We start from the raw sequence: 18,652 nt of genomic DNA, 5'->3' as shown, positions 1-18,652 counted from the left end.
TCACCTGGTGATTTTTCTGAAGAAAGTAAGTTGCTATTCTTGTCAAAGGATTTTTCGTTGCTTCTGCTTTTTCGTTTTCTTCTAAACCTATTTTGCTGATATTTTGCAAATATCTGCAAGAAAAAGTTAAATATAAAAAATCAGTACTACTTTGAATACTACATAAAATTTGAATATGAATGAAACCCGACCATTTAATAAATGAACATAAAATAATATCTTGTGTAATAATATGAGTTGTTAGAGAAACGTTGTGCTAGGGGCACATTTTTTCTTTTCAATGAATCTCACTTTGGATTTAATAAAACTTTAATAATATTTTAAATACAAAAAATTTTTATATAGCTGAATTTGGAGAATAAAATGAAATAGTTATTAAATTTTTTAAAATAAACAAGCCCCTTGAAGAAAGGGAGATAACAAACCGGGGTTGCGAGAAGGAGAGAAACCGTAGGACTGACTGAGAGAAGCTCTACTAGTGTCTCCCACAATGCAATATCAGTACGGCGAATATGCGCAGACGGATAATCCTCTACCGCTCTTTATTTGATTTGATTTCTCTATGATGCTACTTGATGACAAAGTGATAACATTGAGTGGTAGTTTCCAGTAAAATATTAAATCACATTTACTCTTTTTAAACTAATATAGCAAATATTGATTCAGCTTCATTTTTATTACATTTTGAACCACTATTTACAAAAACACAATAGAAATAGTCCTTCAGGTTAAGTGAAAAGATGTAGGTAGATTTTTGGACAGTTGAAATATTATTAATTTAATGATATTACATGTACTCAATATCTTGAACACCATTAGAGGTACAAAATAAGTTTGTAATAAAGAGGTTAGGAAATAATTATAGGGTAAGCATTACAGAACAGTTTTAATTTTTCTCTATGTTCTTAAATATCAGAGTTGTGAATGAAAAGTTTAAACGGCCGCCATAGTGGAATGGTGAAACGGCCTACCAAGCTCGCCAATAAACTTAGTCAAGGTTGGGACTTAGCTGAGACATTTATAAGATCAATTTATGTATCAAGTTTCAACTTGTTTCAGCATCCTATCACCAGTTCTTAGGTGATAAATAAGTTCTTATGTGATTTACATGTAATCAATATCTCAAAAATAATTGTAAAACAACACAACAATATATCAGTAAACAATAGCTGTAGGAAGTTATAACTAGGTCTAATAATTCTATAAGATAGCATAAGAAGCTGGAAGGAATTTTGATGAAAAACAGCTAAATCACTGTAAATGAAGAATACGATTAAACGTTTCATATATTACTCCTAGATAGCATCAGGGCCGTCCCCAGTATTTAATGCGCCCGGGGCAAATCATGCCTTGGGGCCCCCACATAAAAATTACATTTCGTCAGTACAGCCATACCAAGTGATAAGGAATTTTTGAAAATTGTTTATGTAAATAAATACTCCAGTTTTATGTGTGTAACAAAATACCAAATTATATTATATATGTACATTTAATACATGTTTTAGAATAGTTAATAGAATATTGAAATAGACCTATATACATAGATATAAAGAAATTATTACTTTGGCTCTTTGGCATACAATACTTTTGTGGAACTTTAGGGCTATTAATAGTAGTAACAGATATAAACGCAATGCATAACTATTTCAATCTTAATGTCATAACTATTATTTACCTTTGACAGAGATAGTTTTATTTTTTAAAAAGAAACCTTCCTGGCCTTTGCACTAGCAAACTTCTTGATAACGTCTTCTAACTTCACCCTTTTACCTTCTTCATTTTCAATTAGACAGCGTGGCAAGGGATGACAGTCTCTCCTGAGACATTGAAGAACGCAAGTAGGTTTTTATTAATTTAAGCTTATTAAAGCTTCTTTCACAACTGGCAACAGATATGGGAATAGTTAGAAAAGATTCGAAGTGCAATCCATAAGTTTGTGTATAGGTCCTTTCTGTCCTGTCTTCTTAATCACTTTTAAAACTTGTAATGGGGTTGCCTTAGCTAGGCTTACTTCATTCACAATAGTTATGACATGAAGGAGTTTCCTGATAAAGTTCTTTTCCGCTTATGTCAGAGGTTTGCCCAAACGATAGGTGTTTCTGTAAATTTTCACAACATTCCTTCAAATCTCTTCTGCGTGAGGGAGTTGTTTAAGGTCCGTATAAGAACCCCCATTTCAAGTTGTGGTTTGAAAACTGAATCAACCTTTCTTTTAGGGAAGCCTGCATAATGTCCAGTAGTGGGTAGAAAACGTTTCTTATAAATTCTTCTTCTGGGGTTGCTTTGTAGTCACTTTTACTTTCATAATCAAAAAGCTTATTTTTTGTTCTTTGGCGTTTTTCTTTTTAAACAATGGTTCCACGTCAATTTCACTACAAATATCTTGGCTTTTGAAACTGAGTCATTTAAACCGTCTTTACGAAAATCATCTATGAACTGTAAAGTTTTTTGCAGCAGATTTGATGTTACAGCAATATTAGTGCTTTTACTTTGTAAGGTTTTACTTATCAAGTTTACCTCAAACAAAAACATCGTGCCAAACAATAAGGCAAACCAGAAATGAAAGTCTTCCATGTGAATTTGGAGGGGACTTAGCTTCAGATGAGATTGTAGGGTCATTGACAGTTTCACTCAGTTCTACAAGAGCGTCAAGGACGTCTTTGTACTGGTATCGAACGACAGATACAGAACTTATTCGAGCCTTCCATCTTGTTTCACAAACCTTTTTTCAAAGTTAAACATTTAACATGGTCACTGACAACGTACCAACGTTTTGGAGATGATGCGAAAATAGTGTAAATCCTTTGAATGATTCCAAAAAGTAGAGTAGACTTGACGGATGATCTGGCTCCATCTGCAACAACCAAGTTTGAGGCTGTGGCATCCGCAGGGTGTAAATACAGCTAAAGGATATTCTGAAGATATTCGTGATTGGACCCCTTTTTTAGCTCCTGCCATGTTTGCGCCATTGTCGTACCCTTGCCCGCGGGCAGTTACTCATGTCCAAACCACATAACTCTACCTCTTCTGTTAACAATTGAGTCAATGCTTCCCCTGTTGACTCCTCAGTAATCGTGTAGCCTATAAAACTTTCTTCAATAGCAATTTTCACCATCGATCTCCTCTTCTTCATGAACATAGCAAATGGTGAGAGATGTTTGTTCCTTATGACTTACGTCTGGCGTACAATCCAACATAACTGAGAAGTACCGTGACAGCTTTATTTTCTCGATTATATTGTTTTTCACCTCCTTTACCAGACAGTTTATCAACTCATTTTGAATATTGACACTAACATTTGAACTCGATATTCACTCTCTTCAATGCATCTTAAATGTTCCATCATAACCGGATCAAACTCTCTCCTAGTAAACTGGATAAGGCCAAGGAAGTTTCCGTTATTTTTTGTAAAAAGTTTTGTTGAGTTTCCACGAAAAGCCAAGGTTTGTTCTGCTAAGTAAATAATAATAGCAATAATTCTTCTTAGTACGTTTTGCCATCTCTCGGCTTCTTTTTGTATTTGGCCCATGAGCTCAGTATCAATTGCTGCATTTTGGTTGATTCTACGTTCAGCTTCAATCCATTGCTGGGTAAACTTAAAAATGCTCAGATGACGTTTCGTGAGATGAAGCTCGCTCATGAAATGTTTTTCCAATTATTGAATCCTTGCTTTTTTGCCAAAACTTGAGTGTGGATTATTGTCAAATAAACGACATGGAAAGGAATGCAGAACACTGCATCAGAAGAGCAAGAATAAACTAACCACCGCCTTTTCACTTTCTCGCCATTTTCTGCGTGGCGATATTGAAAATCATTTGAAAAATGACGCTTTTCACTGTTTAGTGGATAGTCATCATACTTTTTTTAAATGACGGAGCACCCCTTGTTATGGTTTCATCTCTCTCTCTCTGACAGTTAAATTTTCAGGTCAAGTTGACGGGTCATTTGAAAAATTTTTATTTTGGTAGTTTAACATTTCAACAGTTCCCTTCTTAAGCTTGTCACTGGTTTACTCCTTCAGTATTTCAGCAGTCTCCTCTACCTCAGTTAAAATTAGGTCTTGTTCACATTCCATGGTCGAAGTCCTGGGTATTTGAAGTAGCGAGTAAAGATGAAGTAGTTTGTTGGGTAGTGCCCTCTGCTATTGTGAAGAATTTTGTCAACTTGGGTACTTTACTTAAAAGAGCACTGTGAGCTAATTCACTGTCTTTTGTTAATTTTGGTCTCTGAGCACCTGATAGTTTTTTAGACATTTTAATAAAAATAATCTGAAATAAAATGAAACTTCTTCAAAAAATTATGCTGTTTACTTAAAATGAAATTAAAAAAATAATGTTTAAATCTGTTTAAATCTGTCTACATGTTGCGTAGTTTTTTATGCCTACGCTACGACATGCAAGCTAGAGTGCACATAGTACCTTGGTCGAAACAACATTTACATAATTATTACCAATACATATGACAACCAACACATATTTAATTACCACATGTCTGTAGCCTTTGTATATGTAGGTACTAATACAATACGAAGCTCACCTCTCACGTACACATTCGCTTAATTTCACAGCTCTAAGTCTCTACAAACACTAAAACACACGAGAGTAGTTAGCAACCTAACCTATACAGTGTAGACGCAATGACAGTGACAGTTGGAGTTGCGAGTGCGGTGTTGCCAAACTTAACTTACTAAAAAATAAACAGTATTTTTAAGTATATGGTTCAAACCAAGTTCTTTTTAACAAATATTAAGGCACCGGATTGGGGGTTTGTATGTATATAGTAGAATATCGTTGAAATTTTGTTTTACAAATTTTAATATTGACTATGATAATATTGACCTCCTAGCCGCGGCGCGGCGCCCCTTGGGCCGCAGCGCCCGGGGCGACCGCCCCGTTCGCCCCCCCCTTCGGCCCTGGATAGCATTACTAGGCACAAACACATGCAATGAACGAGGACAACAGTACTGTCAAAAGACGCTTCCAATAGCAATTCCAAAAGTAACCATATGATGGCAGCACAAAGCAGAGAGCAATGATAAAGTATTTGGCGGCTATCAGACTCTAGCAACAGGCTCCGGACTTGCACCACCGTCAAAGTGTAATAGGTGGATACTCAGGAGCGATTTAAAATGAAAGATTTAAACACGTGATATATTAACAGATGTAAATTATTCCTACAGTAAAAAGAAAATAACAATAGAGTGAAAGTCAATCACAAAATCTGATTTCATCACACTTTTGTGTTGTAGTACCTTCACTACCTCACTGGAACCTTATAATTAAACAATGCTATAAAATGTAAGTCAATGAATAAAAATGTGAACGTTGTCATGTGGCAAGATATCTCAATAAAAATCATTTTTGCATGAAACTTTGTTTCTATAAAGGGAAGAATGAATTTTTATGATGGTTCATGTCCAACCATGGAATGTGGCTGAGTATCTTTGAAAGAAACAGGATTTTTCCGGACATTTGCCATCGTTAAGTGAAACAAGAAAACAGTAACACTACGTTTCGAGATCTGCAATCTGATCTCTTCTTCAGGTAAAGAACTAACCTAATACATAATTACAAACTAGGTTAAAATAAACAAATCTTACTAAAGCTTTCCTGACTCAGGCGTGCCACAACGCTTTAGTAAGATTTGTTTATTTTAACCTAGTTTGTAATTATGTATTAGGTTAGTTCTTTACCTGAAGAAGAGATCAGATTGCAGATCTCGAAACGTAGTGTTACTGTTTTCTTGTTTCACTTAACGATGGCAAATGTCCGGAAAAATCCTGTTTCCTTCACAATCCTTCCATCGTCAAAAATAACCTTCAAACAAAGAAGTATCTTTGAAACTTACAACTTATTAGGCCAACACGTTTCTTTTTTGTCTAATGGGGGATGTAGAAATTTCTTTTCTGTATGTTGTCTGTCCATCCATCAGACCACAGGATATTTAGAGAATTAAATGAGCTATAGACTTCAAATTGTGCATACAACCTTAGTGAAGCCTGTTACACAACATGTGGTGTGGCATACTCCTACCTTGTACTATATGGAGGTTGCTTAGTAAAGACATTCAACAAAGTCTTGGTTTTGAAACAACAGCTGATGACCAAAGCCGTTGGAAATTTAATTTCCAATCCAGTGGTACAATTAAAGTTCTATTCTGGAGAATTAATCACATATTTATGCTAAGCCTCCTAATACTTCACAATCTAACATCTGACCACTTACGAAGCCCTGCAATCTCTCAGTAAACAACTAAACCTCTCGAGATAACTCTTTCATTTAAGACCACTGGAGAAATGTTGCCATCTCTTCATAAACAATTGAAAGTCTCAAGACATCAAGCTTTCATTTATGCTGTTTAATCCTTCACAATCTAACATCTGAACACTTTGGAAGTGCTCTGAGAAGTTAAGTAGAAGAGAGAATTTTTAAGTCCTATGTTCACTTCCATAAATAGACATTTTTCATTTCATTTCTTGGTAGACAACTAAACATCTTAAGCCAACAACAAGCTTACATTTATGTCATCTAATCATTCACAATCTGATATCTGAAAGTAGAGTGATCTATCGATAAACAATCAAACAAGTTGAGCTTTCATTTATGCCGTATAATCAAAACATGTTATCATTTATTTGAAAACTTGTTAATTATACATTTAATGTTGCTTACTACGGCATTTTTTACATGAGACTGTACACAACACAACCAGATGAATACAAGAAATGTTACTAAACCATGTAGTAGTAAAAATTGTAAAAAATTGTAAAAAAATTGTAAAATTGTAAAAGAAATTGTAAAAATATATGATACATTTTAATAGATAATATTTATTACAACACTAAACTTTGAACCCTGCTTTATAATTTTTAATTCAAGCAATAATTATTACTCCATTGTCATACAAGTTATGGTTTAATACAGACCATACATTAATATAGGAAGTAACATATGATTTAACATGTTATAAACAGTAAAACCTTGTTCCTAGAGCTATAATGATTGTTAGAATTGTTTTTATCTGACAATTTAACTCTGATTACTAAGCTGAAAGATCTGAGTTTATCTTTATCCCACAATTAAGATTATCAAGTTGCTAACTTTTTCCAATGGAAGCATACTAGGCTAAGTTCAAACATGCTTTTCATTTCAATGTCATTGGTGAAAACAAGTAATATCAACCATATCATAAAAATAAGCAACTATTTACAGTTTATTACTCCTTCATGGGTGAATTCCGCATGCTTAAAAATGATCAAGCTGGCAATTAATCCTTCGCGCGCTGTTGACAAATATAACCGCCAATATTTACTTTGCTCAAAACGCTGTTGACAAATATATTCGCTTTTAAACATTGAGGTTATTATTGGGAGTAAGTAGTTCCTAGTTTTGCCGGTGGAGTGCAGCAACTGCTGGAGCATATATCCCTGAATAGAAAAACACAGTAATAGTGTTGTCCCTGCCTCCCGGTTTTTCTCCAAGCTGCAAAATGGCGGCGCACTACCCATGCCACTGCTTGTTTTGCCAGACACAAGCGCTACTGACGAACTAACTCGCCGGTTTACTTCGTTCGCGGACTGCGAGTGAAACTGTTGTGTTTACGTTGTCAAATTGGTTTTTGACATATTGGGAAGATGTGTTGTGTGTACACGCAACGGTTTACGCAAGGAGACCATTTACGTGTGCGAGACATGCACCGTCCGGCTGAACCTGCACCCGGATACGTGTTTCAAGACGTACCACACGTTGACGTTATCTTGAACACCGTGATGGCTAATTTTAGATCTTTTTATACCCATTAATCTTTTATTTTAATTGTATAATATACATACTATACATATAATATACTATAACATAATATTATACACGATAGTAAAATTTCTTTCAACATTTCATTAAATTTGGCGTAGGGATATTGTTTTATAATTTAAATAAACGTATTAAATAAAATTATACTTTTTTCGTTCCCAAAAGTCTTTTTATATGGTAACAAACTCAAATACAACATTAGCGTTGACTTTATGGAAAAAATTTTTTTGAGGTATATGTAGCGTTTAGGTATGGTGCGTCCCAAATTGCCGTAGCGCGGGAAGGGTTAATTATAACATTCTAAGAGTGGTGGTTCAGATGAAGTTCTAAAGGATTGCAGTTTCTTTCTGGCTTTTCTTTAGCAATTTCCTATAATGATTTCCAATAAACTTAAAACCAGGCTTTGCTTGTTTCATAAGGTTTCTAAAATCCCACATTTGTCTAGAATTACACACCTATCTTTGTAAGTCCTCACAAATATTTGATAAATCTTCTAAAAATGAATGTGTTTTCAGATATTTTAGTTAAAAATTCAAAATGGACACAATTTGAAACTAAGAATTGGAACGAATTGATTATTTTTCTATAACTAGGTTTTTGTATGGATGTGATGTATAACTAGTTTCATACTTGTTTAATGTTCAGTAATGTAAGTAAAAGTTGTTGTATAAGCTAAAAATGATTTAAGATAATTTGCCGATATACAAGCTTGGTCTGCCAATTCAAGAGTTAAACATATTCAATAATAGCTATACAGTAATTGAAATCCAATTCTCCTTGATTCTATACAATATTCAATACAGCAAAGAGCATAGCAATTTGTGTACTTACACTAGTAATTACAACAATAACAACAACTTTTTTTATATGAAGTTATTTGTTAGGCTAGTGATCCAAGCAAGAGATCAGATTACAGATTTCAACATAGTATAATATAGTGCAGAGTGATCTGATTTCTTGTATCAATGAACAATAGCTAATATCGAAAAAAATCCTGTTACAAGTAATAAAGTGTCTTGGATGACCTAAAAACCTATTTAAAATATACCTTATTGAGAATAGCAGTGGCAAGGATGTCTTCATAGCTCTTCTGATCGAGTGAGGCAGGCGCTTCTCCCTCCTGGCACATCCAACTGGCAGTGCCATTTCCTTCCTGTAAAGGAATACATAAAATATTATTTAAATAAAAACTTACTGAGAATATAAAGAAACAGTTGTACAGAATAAAAAAGTACATGATTATTATTCATTGGATCTTTCAATATTATAAATTATACTGGTTGGTTCAGGTCCATACATAGTGACTTGTTTTTCAACTTTGTTTGATATGTAAGAAAAACACTTTGCTTCAACGATCAATCTGAATACATGATTACCTCCAGACATTTAGTTGACAATAGTACCAATTAGAAGAACAGAATGGTGAACAAAAGACATTGTTAAACCGGAACGAAATAGTGGGAGTTACAAAATGTGTCTCCCAACCTCAAACAATACAGTGTCTGGAGTCACTGCAAGAGTCTGCCTGACCCGGTCACTGGATAATCCTTGTGGGAAATAATAGACAAATGCTGTTGCTTCTGGGAACCAGATCATTTGTTTGGAAATCACAAACAATACACACGTGAGGAGTGTAATTTGGTTCTCATCAGATCTACAACTCTGCAATATCCTTAATTCACACAGGTGCTTCCCAATGGATTTGATGATTACAGATTTTTAGGTTAGATTTCTTGCCCACTGTGTTTCTAAAACATTACTTCAAAAATAGCCTTCAAAAATAATGTTGAACCCTTTTGCACCCTTAGTTTTTGTTTGTACAAATTAGGAGTGGTTTAATTTTAAAGATACAGTTTGTAAACATTTAAACCTTTATTTGTTTTGTTTTGTTTTTTAAATATATTTTTGAAAATAAATAAATTTCTAACTTTACAATTTACAAACTCAAAAGAGTTTGAATAGGTATCAATAATTGCTCAATTTCTACAACCAGATAAAGTACTGTATCCTAAGTAACACTGTAAAATACCACCATAACAGGTGTAAAATACCAGATTTTTTATTACAACAAGCTGTTAACATTATTAGGGCAGCTCAAACCAAAATAGTCTGATAATGGTTACTGTTGCATTTCAATCCCCCCTCTACACCCTGTACTCAACACTATTGTCAATTTGACATGTATGAAAATTACTGATGTCTCAATATCTAATACAGTAATGGTTATTACTGCAAACAAATATGTGTACTTGATTTGATTCATCTGCTTTCAGACAACATGTAAATCAAGTGGATAGTAGTTATCATACACGTCATCGATAGAAACAGCTGATGGTACGCAGCAATATGGCACAGCCTCAAATATCTTCGGACTATTTTGGTGCAGGCTACTCTACTACTAAAAATGTAAATTTTATTTGAAAGCATTGGAAAATTTTAAATCATGCTTAGAATGTGTCCTGTTAGCTGTTCATGGTTACAGCTGGATAAAAGATACCACTACATTATACAGATGTAACTAGTAGGGAGGGAGAAGTTTGAGTTTCTTATATACCCTCATAATTCCAGTTTATGTTAAGATTTAATAACATTAACTTGATAGTACATAACTACCTTATTTATCTCTGTAAATAATATTCAAACTATGATATTTCTGAATTCTGAAATACTTTATTAATTGAAAGCAAAGGGAAATATATAAAAATTTTATAACTATGGTTAGTTTTTATGGGGTACGCAACTGCCTGTCTACACTAGCCTGCTCAGTTCTGGAGTTCGACCTTTAACATTGAATAAAGTTTGTTACATAACTTATACAATGTTAAACCATTTTTATTTTGAAATTCTATACACCTCTGAGACAAAAAGATTCAATTTTAAGGCATAAAACTGTTCTTTACCTTTTCACTGCCAACGTCTGGTTTTCCGGACGATATTAGTTGAAGCGTTAAACTGCCTGCATCTGGTTTGATGTACGTTTGCAAAAATAGTGATAAAATAGATTAAAAGTCATATTAAAAGGTATTTAATATGTGTATCAAGTTTAGAACTAAATATTATATACGAAGATAATTCTTTCATTGGAAGAAATACACATACATATGTGCAAATAAAGAATGGGACAGTGTAAATATTTTTAATTCTGACTTGTACAAATGTTATTAATTTGAAGTAATGTGTTATAATATGTAAATATTATAATATAAATATTATGTAAGTAATATGTAAATGTTTTAGTGTAAATTTAATAACTACATTTTTAAATTATATAAAACCTTATATATGATAGTTTGCCTTATATTTTGTTTATGTAGTATAATTTATGAATAGACTTTAACTTTTTAATGTTTTATTTAATTTTGACATTTAAATTTTTAGTAAATAAATACTAAAAATATTAAATATTTAGAAACATATTTGTTATGTTTATGTGAATTAAGTATTTGTAGTTATGAATGAAATTATTTTCAGTACTTAATAAAAACGGCCACAAAAATGTTATATATAAAGTTATTTCCGTGATCTATTTAGTTTTTGTTTGTGTATAACCAATACTTTTTGTGTATTAACCAATAATTTAAGAATAAAGATGGAGTTAATTAATTATGTTGTAATTTTTTTTTCAAATGTAATCTCAAAAATAAAATTGTTTATCCAAACAAAAATGCTTAAAAAACGATTATATTAATTTTTATGTAAAGCTCTGCAGCATATCTAAAACCAACCTAACAGTTTTAAGACATGCCTCTGGTCAAAGGCTTGGCAGGTTTGGAACAGGCTGAAAGCAAATAGCCTGGCAGTGAAACAGCTAATGTCATAAGAATTTAAAATCAATATGTTATGAGTTGTTTAAATTAAAATTACCATAAAATCTTAAATTTAGATATTTTTCATTAGTTAGAGAAGTTAAAAATAATGACCATGTTGTATTCAGAAATATTTCTGAGGTAAAAAATTCAACAATTTCATTTATTGTCTTCCTATACGATATGTCGAAAACGAGCAGATCTATAGACTTGAAATTTTGCATTAAGCTCCATTTCTAAATACGCAACACTAAGTTCGATGATGTGCATGTCACGCCATGGGATTTGGTTAAGCACTAGAAAATATTTTGTGTTGGTCTTATGGGTAACCATTATTGTAAAGAGAAAATAACAGAATAAGTACATTCATAAACAAGCTGAGTACAATAATTTGAGATTTTAGCTGGTATCTGACCTTAAACTGAGGCTGGCTCATAGCATCATGAATGATTTGCTTCAGTAGATCTTTCAGCTCAGAGTGAAGATCGGAAGCCTCCCCATCCTGCGATGCTGAATCTACGAACAAGCATAAATAAACAAATCGTTTTAGGTTTGCAACTGATTGTGGTATTTTATACCACAATATGCCACTGATTTGGTTAATCAAACTCAAAGATTGATTAGCTATACTATCTAATAGATTATTAATATTTTTTATTTTTGTTAATACAAAGAAGCTCCCACAAGATTTATACCCAACCCTATTATAATAAAGTTGTTACATGTACAGATGAATTATTTTAATTCATGATTTCTACTAATGTTCTACTTTTTTATTTGTTCAATCGTTAGTATAAAATTAGCTTTTAAAATACATTCTATTTTTGAAACTTGCAATAGTTTCTTTGGCAAAATAGTACACTAAGAATATGATGTTTGCAGGTCTTCCAGTACTCACCAGATAATGCCATCCTGAGATTGGCGTAGAGACGTCGGAGGATATGAACCAGAGGATCTTTGTACAGCGCGCAGAAGTTAGTGTCTGCATGCAGTTAAAAAGCAGAATACAAGCTACTATGTACAGGAAATACAAAAATCATAATGAAAGTAGACTAAGCAACCCTTACGTTTATAGTAGTTTAAGCCGATATTGTACAAACAATTATTTTCAGAAGGGATATCCTTTGAATTAAAGAAAATAGCAGAGGGTTTGCAAGAGTATACATAAGAAAATTGTATATATCTAAAAAATTTGTGAACCATTTCCCAATATCCTTCCCTTACTAGTTTAAACAATAAGAAAACATTTTGGTATGATGCAACCATTGTTTACATTATTGCTCTTTACCTATGGGTTTATTTGTATCTACAGTGTTAATAAAAATCATAAACATCAGATACAACTTAGCGTTGCGCTGGCATTGCGTTTGCGCAGTAGCGTAGCCAGAAATTTCGTTCGGGGGGGTCCGAAAAACGGGGATCCGGAGACGTTTTGTGTGTTATTTGCCAATGAATTCACTGGTAAAAGGTAAATACCAAAAATATGGAGCTTTAGTAACTACGCCTTATAGAAAGTGGAAAGAAGTAATAGGCAAATTAAACTCTCACAGCAACTCTAGTACCACAAATTTTCTTGTATAGCTACAGAAACTTTACGAAGTTCGATTCTGGCCGAGTATAAGGCACCAAAGTGATGTTGGATTCACTGGATAAGAAATAAAAAGATCAAAACAGAGCTTCACTCAAGCGTATAATTGACTCAACTATATTCTGTGGAGAAAATGAAATACTCTTTCGGGGACATTGGGCCACTGATGACGGCCGAAAAAACCCTTTAGAAAAGAAGGCGATTTTCGAGCGTTGCTCGGGGTACAGATCAAACTAACGGTCGGAAAATGCACCGGAAAAAACTCTACTGATTAGAAGTTCGGCCACTTTGGATTTCACTGATTGGGGTATTTATGAATGAATGAGTTATAATGACGATTTTTTTGTATCATTACACTGTAGACGAGTATATAATTATCGGAAAAATCACTTTCGGTCGGAAATAAAATACACCTGAAGAACTTCAACTACTTCAGACTTCGGTTATTGAGGTAAACGTGGTATTTTTTTTATTGAGTTAGGACGACGATTTTTTGTTATCATTAAACTGTACTCGACTACCTATATAATTATCGAGAAAAAAATCACTTCCGATAGGTAAATACCAAAAAAAAGCTCTCTACCGATTCGTTTTGACGATTTTGGATTTCACTGGTTGAGTGGTTGAGGTAAAAGTAAGTACTTATAATTATGTTAGGACATTGAATTTAGAGATTAATTCAACGCCGCCTAATAAATATATAATTATCGAGAAAAAAAAAACAAAAATAATTCACTTCCGATCGGAATTATACTAAGGAAAATGAAATAATACCTCAGTGAGTGAAATCCAAAGTAGTCGGAACTTCTTATCAGTAGAGTTTTTCCGGTGTATTATCTGACCGGAAGCAATTTTTTTCAATTTTTATTTGATAATTATATAGATATTAGTCGGCGTTCAATTGATACCTAAAATCAATGTTCTAACATAATTCTAAGTACCACTTTTATCTCAACGACTCAACCAGTGAAACCCAAAATCGTCAAAATCTGAATCAGTAGAGCTTTTCCTCGGTATATTCCGACCGGAGGTAATAATAATTACTTTTTATTGTGTCAACAATAATAAAAATTGCATACAATCGTCAAATTAAATTATTTAGAAATATGTATATCTATTTTAAATTGCCCCCATTCATACCCGTTCATTACACAGTCCACACTCATTCCTAAGACTGATACATACTTACAGCCATACGTTTTAAAATCTAAGTTTTACCACCAGAAATAGAGGATGATCGAATTACTTTAAATTTCATCCCAGCGGCTCATCTTAAACTCTTCCACTGAATAAAACACCCTCGACACCAAAAAGTGTCTCAATCGAGCTTTAAAATTTTGTTGGTTCATTCAAATTTTTGATTTCATCAGGGAGCTTGTTGATCAGCTTAACACCAACCTCGGATGGCAAACGTTTAAATGCGGGGCTGTTCTGTGCGGATGTAACCGAAGGTTGTCCCTGCCTCTTGTCCCGTATTGATATACGTCCCTGCCGCCGGGACGAACTCGCACTTAAATCGGCAGAACAGGGCGACATCGAGGATGTAGAGACAGGGCAAAGTTAGCAATCCAAGCTCCCTAAAGGCATCTCTGCATGAATTTCGGGGATTTAAATTTTGAAATGATGCGGACAGCTTTCTTTTGACTTCTAATTACTCGCTCAAATTTGTATTTTAGAACAGCTGCCCCATAGCCTCAACTCGTACATTAGATGGGGGTGTACAGGGCCGAAGTAGGCCATTTTTTAGTACATCCCGGCAGCAAAATTTTGAAAGGTTCCGTAGAGCATAAATGCCTGAAGAAACCGTTGAGCAGGTACTTTCAATGTGATTGTTCTTAAGTCAGACTTCGATTAAGGTACATTCCGAGGAAACTTGGTGGAATCAGTTTCCTCTATGAGGACATCGTCCGCCATCACAGCAGCGCGATCCTCAATCTCTCTTTGCCGCAAACAGAAATTTAGTGCATTTGATTTGGAGTTGTTGGTCCTCAGATTTAATTTAGAAAAAAACTGAATACATGAATTCAGTTCTAAAAAGGAAATGATTTCTACTTCATGTTTTGTTGGAGCTTTAATGCAGAGCGTTGTATCGTCGACATACTGGACCATTTTCCCTCTCAGGAGCGATGAGTTCCGCCTGCTGATGTACACAAGGAACAAGACTGGTCCAAGTATAGATCCCTGTGGGACTCCATAGGAAGAAAGTCGCTAATTTAAAGTGATTTAATTGTTTTTTTTCTCGATAATTATATATGTATTAGTCGGCGTTGAATTCATACCTAAAATCACCGTCCTAACATAATCCTAAGTACCACTTTTACCTCAACCTCTCAACCAATGAAATCCAAAATCGGCAAACTTGAATCTGTAGAGAGCTTTTTTTTGGTATTTACCGACCGGAAGTGATTTTTTTACTCGATAATTATATAGGTATGGTGTACAGTTTAATGATAATAAAAATCGTCGCCTAACTCAATCGAAAACCCCCACGTTTACATCAATCATTGAAGTCCAAATTAGTTGAAGTTCTAATCAGTAGAGTTTTTCAAGTGTATTTTCCGACCGAAAGTGATTTTTTCGATAATTATATGCACGTTTACAGTTTAATGACACCTAAAAATCAACGTCTTAACTTAATTCTATGTAGTCATTTTACGTCCCCACGACGAATTTGAAACGAAGTGGTCGCTAATTTAAAACTGTTCGCCGTGTTACGGTTCAGGTTACTTTGCGACGTCACGTGACCGCGCCCTATAGAAATATCGTGATTACACTACACTATCCGAAAGAACGAGCCCAAAAGTATCGTTTGATACTTTATGATTTAAACGAAAGGACAATTATATTTTTAACAACGGTCACTTCAATCAGTGAAAATCAATCAATTTAATGTTTGTAGACAAGAGTAATGATAACTGTCCTTTTTTCTCCTGCTCCATGCTTTATTTTTTAATATGTCTTAAAATTTCGGGGGGAGGTCCGGACCCCCTGGGACCCCCCCCCTTCGCTACGCCACTGGCGTTGCGTTGTCTTAGTGTTTAGCAATGCAACTTTGCTAGACACTTTGCTAAGTACCAATAATGTTTGATTGGATTTTAAATGTCGGAGAGTCTAAATATTTGTTATTAATTTCATTCATACTATAATTTAGGAATTAAATATTGTTTATGTAATCCAAGGAGTCAAGATTTAGAGCCAGGTGTGCTTGATATTTATTTAACGAGCAATACAATCTACTCATCTTACTCCTTTATTTGTGGTCATAGGACTTTGAAAGTTATCCCATTTTAAAGGTATAATTTATAAGTATCATCTATACTATTATATAAAAAACAAATGGTGTCTGTCTGTGTGTTTGTTACTGAATCACGTTAAAACTACTGGATCGATTGTATTGAAGTTTTACATGGACATTCTTAAGGTTCCTGGTTAACATATAGACCTATTCCTATCTATAAAATCCCACTGGTCTTGAAAAGTCCCCTAACACTCCTTTACCCATTATATTTATGGAGTTGGCTTAATCAGCAGATAGATAGTTAATGTGGTTTTAATCACCTGCCAAAGTCAAGAATAATTAGTACCTATAATAATTTATAGACATTTAAACAGATTATAGTAAATGTATGTTGTTATTCATCTGTCAAAGTGAGTTACACTTTACAAATGTCATGTTACGTGCAGAAGATTTTCTTTGTCTGGAATTGTTTTCATTGGGATTTTAATCAAAATGACATAATTTATTACATCATAACTAAACATCTAAGGACTTAAACTTTAATCTCTCTTTAAACTTGGGATTTCTCCATTCTGGCCTAATCGTTCAATTGATACTGAAATCGTTGGAGCTATTCAATAAAATATCATTAAACATTAGAGAGAAATTCAAGAAATTTCAGAGGAACTTATAAAAAGTTTCACTCTTCAACTTCAGGATCTTTAAACTTAAATTTAAAATGGATCAAGAAATTGCAATATCTATCAATGAATATCACTTATATCAGGATTGTTTGGAACGCTATTTAAAAAAGAATATGCTTCTGGTGTCCCTGTTTTTCAAAATGAAATTGCATGTAAAGCCACGGGTAACTGCTAGTATTTAATAATATTTCAGATATATACAAAAAGGTAAAATCTTTTCATATTTTTAAAAGCTGTAATATGTAAAATAAGCAAGTCATAATAACATTGTGTTTGTCAAATCCCAAGAATCATCACTTTCTGTTTCTACTAACTAGCTTTCAGAGTTGTTCCCAGACAATATCATGATGATGGTGCACATACTGGTGTTAATTAGGTTTTGCTAAGCCATACACTACTTGGTCCTGCAAAGGTTAAGGAAACAGTATAATAGTGATTTACAGTATATTACTAATATTTGTATCAAATTTACAGAAAATTACATAATTATGAGTCATTGACAGTTCACAACATTTTACTAATGTTGAATTTTAAATCAAAAATAAAAATACACATAGCTTACACTGCTGAATGTGTGCATTGTGAAAATATTAAATTATTAATGACTTCAAGTCAGACTGTTTGTCTTATTTCCTTGTAAATTCTACTCCCCGTTATTATAGTTTCTACAACCGATTAATGACCAGTTGATTTACTGTTATGGTTTTAAAAAGAGCATCTAATTTGTATAAAATGAAAACTCACACTCAGGTCGGTCGGACAGGGGGCACAGGGTAACGTCGTCTAAGCCTCCTCCTATTATAGTCTCCACGAGCTTCTCCATGAACTCTTGTACCTCTCCATCATTCTCTGGAAAATTTTACAATTTTACACACTCCATTACTGTTTTTGGGTGAAAATATAAGAAAAGACAAATATTAACTCTCATGTAGCTTAACTGTGCGGTTTGGAAATGTACTTTTCAAAGGTGATAGTTCATTTGGTATTACCAAACTCATATTGCTTCTTCGTCCGACATACACATATTTTTGGATACAAAAAAAAAAAACAATAAAAAGTGTTTTTGTTAAAAAATATTTTTTTAAATGTAATTACGATAGTATATGCTAACTTTAGCTAATTTCACATTTTATAGCAAAATTTGATTAATTTTAATGGGGTTTTCTGTTTCTGTTTTGATATTTCATATTATAGAAACATAATTCACTAAATATACTACATTACTTTTTAGATTCATCTGTTTCCTGAAATAAAAATGTTTTTTGTAGATTCTTAAATCAGAGATTAAATAAAATGTGAAAATTACCATCCACGAGTAAGGAAAACTTAATTTACACATCTAAGAAAGAGTTCAAGTGCTCTTTGACTGAGAGCAGTGATGGCTGTAGGAATTTAGAGGCCCTCCTGTAAAAAACCTTTATGGACTAACACTGACAGAGTTACAAAATTTTAAGAATAAAAAAAAGTAATATACACTCACTCAAATTAAAACAGCAACATGAATATGTAGTAAAATTCATATTACCTTC

General features: G+C 33.4%; 1 protein-coding gene across 1 annotated transcript in view; it reads right to left on the bottom strand.

The window, feature by feature from the left end:
* LOC124354968 overlaps positions 1 to 18,652 on the bottom strand; it is a 150,524-nt gene that overhangs the window by 21,717 nt on the left and 110,155 nt on the right. The window contains exons 5-9 of the mRNA XM_046805800.1: positions 17,868 to 17,972; positions 12,513 to 12,596; positions 12,030 to 12,130; positions 8,857 to 8,961; positions 5 to 113 (exon numbers count right to left, since the gene is read on the bottom strand). Coding sequence (XP_046661756.1) covers positions 5 to 113; positions 8,857 to 8,961; positions 12,030 to 12,130; positions 12,513 to 12,596; positions 17,868 to 17,972 — 504 coding nt within the window. The remainder of the gene's footprint in view (positions 1 to 4; positions 114 to 8,856; positions 8,962 to 12,029; positions 12,131 to 12,512; positions 12,597 to 17,867; positions 17,973 to 18,652) is intronic.

The sequence above is a fragment of the Homalodisca vitripennis genome, chromosome 2 (assembly GCF_021130785.1).
Source record: "Homalodisca vitripennis isolate AUS2020 chromosome 2, UT_GWSS_2.1, whole genome shotgun sequence".
Taxonomy (NCBI): domain Eukaryota; kingdom Metazoa; phylum Arthropoda; class Insecta; order Hemiptera; family Cicadellidae; genus Homalodisca; species Homalodisca vitripennis.
Note: the sequence above shows the minus strand (reverse complement) of the source record. Positions and strands in the feature narration are given on the sequence as shown.